Genomic DNA, 10,715 nt, shown 5'->3' with positions numbered 1-10,715 from the left:
GCAGTCCAAGAGTGTGCCCACTCCGGCAATTTGGCTCCAGGGACCACACATTCGCTCCATAGGATGCACAGACATTTCCCCTTACTTTTTAAGAGTAAAAAAGTTTGTTTCAATGGAGCGAAAACTACGGTACTTGCATTTATATTTTACTTTCCACAGATCAAGGTCAGTGCAGTCCTTACTTCTTTTAATTTGTTATAAAATCAAAAGGGACACAATAATTCAGAAGACGCGACACAAAAAAGACTTTGAAGTAAAATTTTATTGAGTTTTTAAAAAATACATTCACAAATGTATTCTAATACTGTGCAATTCCAGTACTTCAAATGATATAAATTACAAAGGTTACAAAAGTTCATATATGCTGTATATGAAACATCGTCAACAAGAGAATGCAAAGCAATATTTATCAAATACATGCAGCATGGCTTTGATGCACATGCCTCCTGCAGAACACAATAATCTTGGAGAAAGGCACTTTGGAGTAAGATTACTATGAGTATTTAGGGTACCACAATACTTTTTTTTTTTTTAACTATATAATGAAAATCGCTAACATAAATGGTCACAGATACTGGCAGGATGACAAGCTTGGAGCCAAATAATATCAGGTTCACAGGAACCTTTATAACCCTTGCAATAACTCTTATTTCACACCACCACAAATAGCCATCTGAGTTTGCACATTAAATGGAGGGTGGGAACTTTCATCACCTATATCTCACCTATAAAATAACTTGTGTTCCCACTTTAAAGAGTAAAGCACCTTTTAGAACAGAGATGGCAAAACCTATCTCCTTTTGAAGGTCACACTCAGTCAAGGTGGGTGCGACCAAAGTCAGTTTTGGAGGGGCAGATCCCAAAGCAAGGCAAGGCACACTCTTTTGAATACCCATATTAAATCAGGTTGAAGGCCCTGTGAAATAAGGCCAGAGGCTGCAGGATACCCATCCCTGCGCCAGAAAGTGAACATTATCATTTGCCTTTATCGTGCCACCTTTAAAAAGGTGTATTCTGTATTATCTGAAAATGATGGTGAAAGACAGACTTTTGGAACACCAGGAAAAGAAGATCAAAGCTAAATTTCTATTCCTTCTCTCTTTTTTTGCTGCAGCATAATTTATAAGGCAACTTCACAACCTAACCCTATGCATGTTGACTCAGGAGTAAATCCCACTGTCTTCAGTAGAGTAAACTTGTGTCTGGGTTACTCCCAAGCAAACGTGTAGAGGAGGGCAGCGTTAATTTTTCATACCTCTACTCTTACCAGAGCTGAAACTACTTTTAAAATTAATTATCTCAAAACTTCCAGCAACACAGAATAGAGCTGTCAATGCATGAAATGCATCTGCAGGATTGTATCCCATTTTCTCACTCATGCAAAAGCTCTTCAAGACTGTATTCAAAGCATCACAAACCCTGAGTAATTTAAGAACCGAATAGTCTGAGTATTTTACAAACATTACCTTTAAAATGTCTTTGTGCTATTGTCACAAAGAAATGCTTACTACAGTTATTTCAGCACTTTGGCAAAATGAAACTCTTTTTTTGCATTTGATATACTTTCAATACCTTTTTTTCTGTACGTCAGGATTGTTTTGTTTTTAAAAAGCAAATGTTGTATCAAATTTAAGTGTTGAAACGAAACTCCACATCACTACAAATCCATCTAACCTGCAAGACAGACCCAATTTACAAAATGTAGGTTGCAGTCCAAAAAAATCTCACCAATTGCAGCAAGTTGCATGTATCCAACTAAATAGAAAGACTAGTACTTAAAAGGCAATACATTTACCCTGTGTTAGGCTGGCACCAGATACAAAAAGCGGACCCATATCCAATAGTGCATGGTTTCTCCCATTGGTTTTGGACTACAACTCCCATCATCCCTAGCTAGCAGGACCAGTGGTCAGGGATGATGGGAATTGTAGTCCAAAAACAGCTAGAGATCCAAGTTTGGGAAGCCTTGCAATAGTGTAAAGCTATTAATGCATGCAAATAATATATGTCATCATATGCGTATGCGTGTATACACATACATACATACATACATACATACAATGCACTCTAAGATCCGTGTCATAGTAAAGCTCCCTGTAAGCCCTAAAGTGCTGATCCATATGAAAATCCATAGTGAAGTCTACCACTGTTCCCAGGAAAAATCATCTCCTCTTCCAAATAGAACAAAAAAGCCTAAAATGGTAATGAAAATTACTGCATTTCCAGCCAGAACAAGGCAACAAGCTCCCCACTTGATCTGAAATACAAAGTGAATAAGAAGAAAGATTTACTCTCTATTCATTGATAGAAAATGCACCCTACTTTGAGCATTAGACACATACAAAGAAATACAACATCAGGATGCTAAAAGCGCTTACGATCAAACAGTAAATTTTGAGTACCAAGCAAACTAATGTAATCTGAAATTGTTACATACCTAAGTAGTCATTACAGGAACTAATTAAACATTTCGCTAAAATGCAGTGATATATATATATAAACAATTATTTGTCCTTTATGAGTAAAACTGGTCGAGATAGCAATTCATGAAAAGTTTACAAGATGTTCAGTGATAATTTTTCAAACTCATCCACAATGGAAGGGGAAAATAATTTAGGGTAATTTAGCGGCAGCCAGCCATAGTCTTCTCAAAAGAGCAAATTGAAAGTCTGCCCCCATTACTAGAACTATGAAGGCCTGGAAATCCCACTGTCCACACATTGCTTCTCTTTGCCACCTTGGCCAAACTAATATTTGGGTGAAACTGATAAAATAAAGACAAATATGACATCATTTATCTTTGAATTGTGAGTAAAATGGTTTTGAAAAGACAATGTTTTAAAATAATATTAAAAAGAATTTACACTTGTAAATCTCTTACAGCTAAAATAAATGCAAACTGTTATGTTATTATTCCATTGTTATTGCTCTAGATTACTAATAGGGCAATCCTCCATCTGTCTACTCAAAAATAAGTCCCATGAATTCAATAGTGCTTGCTCCCAGAAAAATGGGCATAGGATTACAGGTCCACCAAGCATTATTCTCAGAACTTGGTGCTGGAAAACTACTTTCAAATGCAAGTATATGCAACAACTCTGGTCAACCTGGGAACATTGAGTTCCTGCAACAAGGAAGGCAGAAAGACGTTTGGACAACACAGTCACTAATCTCTTGTGCTTCTCAATGAGCCTTCGATTCCTGATCTTGTGCATCAGGGGACGCAAACCAATATTGTTTGAAAACATGCAAACTATTAAGCAAAAAGCAGACATGGAAGATTGAGAACAATGATCCAAGGAAGCAGCCCATTTTTAAAAGTTGATGATATAAACTTTATAGTAACCCTGCTTGGCTCAATATACATATTAATGCTACTTCTTGATTATATTATAGGTTTTCTGCTTTCTAAAAATATGCAGGTTTTTTTAAAAAAATAAAAATAAAATGGTATTATTACTGCTAGCAGTCTTTTTTATATAAAAGCACCTAAAAAAGCTAGAAGCTGTAAAATGATTGTAGTAAACAAAATGTAGGTTTCATTACATGGTTTTATTATTTGTTAAAGTTATAGACCCATAACATAAACTCAATACATTCTACCACAGTATTTTATTTAAGTTTTCTCAACTAACAAAAACTAAGATATACCTAAATACCTTTGGAAGCAGTAACTTTCAAAATTCCATCTCTAGCACTGGCACTATTGAGAAATATTGTTTCAATACAATTGATGCTGCAAACCTATAAAGATCTACTGTACTTCGGAGCAAATAAGTCTCATAGAACTCTGTGCAGCTTACTTCAAAGCACTGTGCTGCGTAGTACTTATATTTTTACATTTCATAAATATGCCACATAGATCAGCAATTAAAATTCTATTGGCTTAGCCATTATTCACTTTAAGCTCTTCCAGTAAAGTAATTTTGGGTTTTATATGTATTGTACAGATTTTCTTTCACCAAAAACCTGTAAAAATGTTCCTCCCACCCATGGTTTCTGCTTTTCCAGATGTTTTACAATCTTCAGCCTTTAGCAAAACATTGTTTGGTAAGAAAAGGAATTAGAGCTCTCTCTAGTGGTCGGACTGTGTTATTTATTTATTCTTATTTAACATTCTTAACAAAGAGAAATGGACTAAGTATACAGAAGATGTATACAGTCATACCTCAGGTTACGAACGCTGCAGATTGTGCGTTTTCGGGTTGCGGACCGCGGCAAACCCGGAAGTACCAAGACCACGTCACTTCCGGGTTTCGGCACTCACGCAGAAACTCAAAATGGCACCACGTGTGTGCGCAGATGCGGCGCTGCGGGTTGTGAACGTGCCTCCCGCACAGATCATGTTTGTAAACCCAAGGTATGACTGTAGTACTACTACTGGAAAATAAATTAGATAAGATCTTGGAAAGGAGAATTCTAGAAATAACAAGTTTATGAAACCTCAACTAAGGGCTCGGGAGTAAGGAAACCAGGGAGAATACTAGTAGATATGAGAAAGATGTAAATATATCTTTACGTGCTTCTGTTCTGGTAACAAAGCACTGTGGCTTAATCATTAAGGCAAAGTCAAGTGCACTAACAAAAAACAAAAAAAAAGTTTGTTTATCTTAACCTGTCCTATTAAACTCCCAAAGTGAATGAGAGCAAACAGAACAGTAAACAAGATAGAAATATAAATTGGGTGAAACAGACTGTTCACCATTTGTGAATGGGAGGGATGTTTTAAGAACAGTGAGCTGGAGACTGGAGTTTCAAAGGATTTCTAACTGGACACTGCAAGCAAGACAGCCAGCATCACCAAGCATTCTGCTGCCCAGTATGACTGTCCTTAACCCAGTATGGTTGTCATTAGCCTATCTTGTCACAGGCAACCAACAGGGGAAGGAGAACAGAGCACAATAATAACATGCAAGGGCAGCAGCTCTCGCCTACTGATGCTGCTGAACTCACTCCTGCTGGTATGGAAGTGGATAGAGAGGAATACCTGAATGAAAGCCAAAACAGCATCTGTGATAGCTAACACAAACACCAAAAAATAATTCAGAAGTCAAGCATTAAAGCAGGTAATAGTTCGCTTTCTTAAAGCATGGAAGGTGAGCAACTGCAGATATCAGTAATCGCAACATGTAGCACCTCCTTCTACCTTCCTGCTCTCTGTGGATTTAGAAAAGTTGCCAAGCAGATAATGGAAAGCAGTATGAAGTCCTGCTATGCATACTTGCAAGCACAGGTGGGCATATAAAGGAGCTCCCGTCATCAAAGCCAGACAATGCAATCCGGTGTGTGTTAACTACACCTAAACCCCCGTAAGTTCAGCTAGGTGTTTAAGCTCCTCTAGACTGCAGTTAGAAAACATTTACTGCAGAGATTTCAGAATTCCACCCGCACAACCAGTGGTTTATTCACGTGAAAACCTTATTGCAAAATAAAGTTTTCAAAAGGAAATGAACCAGAATGCATGTAAACAATGCAAGAAGACCACTAAAATCTTATCAGTCTGCTTCAGTCTGAGGGCAAAATGGGGGTTCAGCCAAGTGCACTTAAGAAGCCCTCTTCAAGCCTTAACACTAAACACATGAAGGTCAGGAGTGAAGGAGCCGACATCTGTATTGTACATGTACATGTACACACCCACCCACACCCACAGCACAGCTCACTACAAACTATTTGCCCTCTCGTGTTCATGCTGGATTCCCAGAGACAATGTGAATAAGGAAGTTATTAGCATCTGTGTCTGCCTCACACCCAGCACTTTTTTTTCAACACTGGCTGGGTCAGCTACAACCACAGTCATTCACAGTACCTCTGGGCTCCATCCCCAGTGCATGTCAGGGTCTGAGTCCAGAGATATGGGGACTAAAGAAATTACCGTATTTTTCACCCTATAGGACACACGTTTTCCCCAGCTCTCCCATGGCTAGCAGAGAGCTTGCCTGCACCCAGAAGCTTGGGGCGCGCTGAGCTCAGCACGCCCCAAGCTTCGGGATTAGCGCAGAGCACCTGGGGGGGGGGGGGAATAAATTTTTCCCCTTTATTTCCCCCCAAAAAAACTAGGTGCGTCCTATGGGGCGAAAAATACGGTAATGGCAATAACAGCAACTTCCTCACTCAGAACTGTAACTGCAAGGGCAGGGCAAATCCAAGGCTGTTTGGCTTGGGCTACAAGTTCAAAGGGGGGCTTATATTTAGTCACTTGTTAATTTTTTGGCATTTGACAACTTGCTTTTATGCACACTGGACCTAAATGTGACACTATCACACAGCTGAAAATTTAAGCAAGAGGTGATTTGGTTAAAGGCAGATGTTAGAAGAAGCATTTGTTAAATAACTTATTTAACACTGCACTCTTTTTAGTGCTTTTTTTGTTTTCATGTATTGACATTTTTATATTATGGCTGGGCACCTCAAGAACCAGAAGCATCCAGGCCTCTCTGGATTCCTGAGAGTGCCTGGAAAAGTGTTGGGATAACTTTCTTTATCCTCAGTTACTCTGGGTCCTACACCTCAACTGAGAAGTTAGCAGTGGCTGCCTCACCCAGTATTTCTATTTACAGTGCTAAGCAATTATTATTTTTAATGTAAACTTTTCTTTAAAAAAAGGGGGGCAGCAGCATCACTCACAGTGACATTTGTGAAATTATGCTTGGTGCTGTGTCTGGTTTACTGTGAGCAGCAACTTAACCAGAAGACATTATTAAGATGACTCATTTTGTGAAGTGTTTATCTGCAAGGCAATGTGCCATACACCAGAAAAACAGGGCGTGGGACTTACCTAATGACTCTCATCAGAAGAAGCCCTGTGCAAGGACTTCTGCTTGAGCGCCAAGCTTCCTCCCCCCAAAAATTTGACTGAATGTGAGGGAACAGCATACAGGGGAAATATTTTTTTTGGGGGGGGGGTCCATTCCATCTGGCAAGCCGAAATGCTTGTGCTAATGGAGCAATCAGAAGAGTGGGATGTTGTATTTTGCCCAGGACTGTGAGGGGTCAAAAGGTGACATATAAACTTTTCTTGTGATAAGACCTTACCACTTCAACGCGTGCAAGGATAATAGGAAACGCAAAGGCAGAAACCACAATTCCAGTCGTGAAGAAACATGCCAGCTCCCTGCAGGCACTGCTTGCGGCATCAGTATCATCGCTTACTCTTTTTGTGATGAAGTGGGGAATAGGACTTATGAAGTAAAATATCAAAACAAATAAAGGCCAGTAGACGCTGCAGAATGACAAACACAAAAGATGAGAGAAGTTAATGCCGTTTAAAATGAATTTTATGCACAACCTATTATCATCCTCTGAAATCGTAACAGCTGAGCAGAGAAATATACACATAATTATATACAGTGGAACCTCGGGTTATGTACTGTCCCCTTTGCAAATACTTCAGGATACGCACGCGACAAACCCGGAAGTAACGGAAAGGTTTCCGCCGCCCGCATCTATGCAGAAGCGGGTTACGGTCACGGACGCCTGCGCAGAACAGGCGCCTCTGGATGCAAATGTTTCGGGGTAAGAATGGACCTCCGGAACGAATTAAATTCATATCCAGACGTACCAATGTACATAGGAAAAAGTCACTGAAGTATAAATCTAGGGCCGTATACATTTGTTCTTCCACTCACTTCAGGATACTCAGTTTTCCAGCCCAACTGCATTTTCTTCCTCCTCCCTTCTTTGCCCCTTGTTTTCTGCAGTTTCATCTCTTTAAAAAAAAGGGTAAAGGACCCCTGGATGGTTGAGTCCAGTCAAAGGTGACTATGGGGTTACGGCGCTCATCTCGCTTTCAGGCCAAGGGAGCCGGCGTTTGTCCACAGACAGCTTTCCAGGTCATGTGGCCAGCATGACTGCTTCTAGTGCAACAGGACACCGTGACGGAAAACAGAGCGCATGGAAACGCTGTTTACCTTCCCACTGCAGTGATACCCATTTATCTACTTGCACTGGCATGCTTTTGAACTGCAAGGCTGGCAGGAGCTGGGACAGAGCTCACCCTGTCGCAGGGATTCGAAACACCGACCTTCTGATCAGCAAGCCCAAGAGGCTCAGTGGTTTAGACCACAGCGCCACCCGCATCCCTTGTCATCTCCTATCTCCGTATCAGCTCAGATTCTAATCTGTGAACCTTTTAGCATTCTACTGCATCTTCTCTATCTGACATGCCAATTTCTATTCCTCAACACCCACTGCTTTAGCAAAGGTTTACCAAACTACCCTCATTTTCCTTCTCAGCTGTCAGACTGCTCTCCCACACATTAAGCCCGTTACAATCTCCGATGCCGCTCATTTCCCTCAATCATCTGAAAGGTGTAAGAATGAAAAAAGAATTCAAGCTGCGTTCATAAACCGCTTGCTTAAGGATTTCATTCCAAATAAGCATGCTTGGAACCATCACACAACATAGAACAGTGATATATCTCGTATTAATTCAGTCTTACCCGTAACTTTCCAGTGCACACCCCAATACAAGAAACGTCAGACCCATAGCTCCAGTGAACGATAAGCCAACCAGGGCTACACAAGTGGAAATAAAAAGAATGACATCACTAACACGCTTAACATTCATTTGTACAATCACAGTCTGTGCAGTTTAATTCACAAAGTGATCCAACATTGCAGTTAAAGGTGTAGCCTCCTGATACAGCAGATGTTCGCTCTCAAGAGGTGGTCAGAATTCAGGCTTGTTGGATCTACTTTGTTTTTTATTGGAACTCCAATCAGAGCCAATTAAAAACAAAAAAGTTAGAATTAAATACCAAAGTGCCTCCTGAACCTAGGAATTTCTTTCTAGTACCAGAACATAACTGAGCTCACAGTCATTTCATGTAAAAAAAATCCACTCCTGGCTTTCTTCATTTCAGCAGCCTACATGGGGATGGCGTGGAAATCACCTTGTTGCTGCCATTAGTAATCTAATGCATATCACCCAGAGATCTACCAGTATATTCTGATCTACCTTAAGAATATCAGGAGCCTGATGGATCAGACCAAAGCCCCAACATCCTCTTAGGTGGCCAATGGGATGCCTATGGGAAGCCCAGAACCTGGGTGCAAGAGTTCTCCCCGCCACCACCACCACTTGCTAGTATCCACTGACAGCCTTATCCTCCATGAATTTGTCTTCTCTTCCTTAAAAGTTATCCCAAATTGGTGGCGGTCACTACTTCTTGCATTTAGACAAGCCTATCTGGATGCAGAGAAAGGCGAGGTAATTTCAATGCTTTAGTATTTTAACTTTTGTGTGTTTTAAAGTAGGGTTTGTTGAATTTTCCTTGATTTTACTGTTTTGGTTTTTTTTGCAAACCACTTTGAAGATTGTTTGTTTTTACTATAAAGAGGTGTATAAATCTTATGAAGTAAGTAAATAACGTTTGTTTCACTTTCGACAGCCATACTTCCAGGATGGGACCCTCTTGCTGGAATTTCCTTTTTTTATGGGTTTCACTGATCACTTAAATTAGACTTCTGCAATTGGGATGGAGAGATTTTAAACTTAGTGAAGTACCACACTCTACACGAGCTGTATACTCATTGCCTTGGTGACTACAATAAACAAAAAGTCCAATAAACAAAAAGTTTGTCATAACCAGTGCTTTTTTTCTGGGGGGGACGGATACCCCTAAACATTTTGTGAATCTAAATTTGGCCTCCTTGAGCGGCAGTATTTCAATGAGTAGGAAAATGAGATTACCCATAAACATATTTTTTTTAGAAGAAAAGTACTGTTAAGAACTAAAGTGGGTTTCTCTTTTTTTGCTTTCGAATCAAAACCGATCGCATGTAAAACAATGGTTTGGGGTAGGTCACAGCAGCTGGGAAAACTCGTGAACTTTTAAATAGGCTTCAAGGGAAAGGAATTTTCAGCAAAATGTGACTGGCCAGAGCCCTTCTCGGCAGTTGCTCCAGAGAAAAGAGCCCTGCCCTCGCCGGCGCCTCCGGATTCCCCACCCCGCGTGCTTCACATCCACACCCTGGAAAAGGGCGTAGGAAGGAGGAGGAAGAGACCCAGCGCCGGCGCAGTGCAAAAAGTTACGCTGCCCCAGAGAGGAGTCTGTTGTTGGCGACAACCGAGAGGGGGCTGCACAGCGAAAGGCTCCTTTAGCCGTATTTGCAGAGGAACTTTCCCCGGCGAGGTAGCCATAGCGACGGCGGAGCGAGAGAGCCGCGCGGACGGGGAAAGCGGAGGGAGAGAGAAAGAGAGACAGAGGCCACCCGCCGCGCGAGGAGAGAAGCGGCCCGATACCTTTAATCCCCGCCATGTCTCCTTTTCTTTTGCGGGGCGCCTTTTTTGCTCGCTCTCTCTTTCTCGCTGGACGACGAAGCAGAGGAGGCGGAGAATAATGTGTCGACTTCTTCCGCCTTCTGCTCACGTGGCTCCTGCTCTAACCCTTCCCCTTCTCACAGGGGGAAGGGAACAACAACAAAAAAGCAGCACTTTCTTTTTTAAAAAAACGAAACTAAGACTCTTTTCACTCCTATGAACTGCCTCAGGGCGGCGCCAAGGCAGTCGAAGTGAGGGGAATTTCCCTCAGAAATGGCCCTCAGAAATTCCCTCAGAAATGGCTTAAAACGCTGGTCCTGGTCCTACTGCTGCTTGTGCCAGATGTTCAAACATCTTTTTGTGGATCCATCCACCCGCATTTCCCTTTGCCCTCCCAGAGCATATTCGGATTGCAAAGGCTTGGGCGGCCTCTTATCTCACTTTCAGGGTCAAG

At 41.3% G+C, this 10,715-nt stretch overlaps 1 protein-coding gene across 1 annotated transcript; it reads right to left on the bottom strand.

Moving 5' to 3' along the window:
* Positions 1-244: 244 nt before the first annotated feature.
* LEPROT (leptin receptor overlapping transcript) lies at positions 245-10,652 on the bottom strand. Its single transcript, XM_083742888.1, has 4 exons — positions 10,244-10,652; positions 8,439-8,514; positions 7,033-7,219; positions 245-2,257 (listed from the first exon to the last, which is right to left on the bottom strand). Exons 1-4 carry the CDS (start codon positions 10,257-10,259, stop codon positions 2,141-2,143), a joined length of 396 nt encoding a protein of 131 aa, XP_083599014.1. The 5' UTR covers positions 10,260-10,652; the 3' UTR covers positions 245-2,140.
* Between the last annotated feature and the right edge of the window lie 63 nt (positions 10,653-10,715).

This window comes from Podarcis gaigeae (genome assembly GCF_964106915.1).
Source record: "Podarcis gaigeae genome assembly, chromosome: 6".
Lineage (NCBI taxonomy): Eukaryota > Metazoa > Chordata > Lepidosauria > Squamata > Lacertidae > Podarcis > Podarcis gaigeae.
This window is presented reverse-complemented; position numbering and strand designations above follow the sequence as displayed.

Coding starts and splice junctions, on each gene's coding strand:
- LEPROT (XM_083742888.1), bottom strand. Junction 7,220..8,438: donor TGTGCACTGGAAAGTTACGG/GTAAGACTGAAT, acceptor GTCATTCTGCAG/CGTCTACTGGCCTTTATTTG. Junction 2,258..7,032: donor TCCTTGCACGCGTTGAAGTG/GTAAGGTCTTAT, acceptor TTTGTATTTCAG/ATCAAGTGGGGAGCTTGTTG.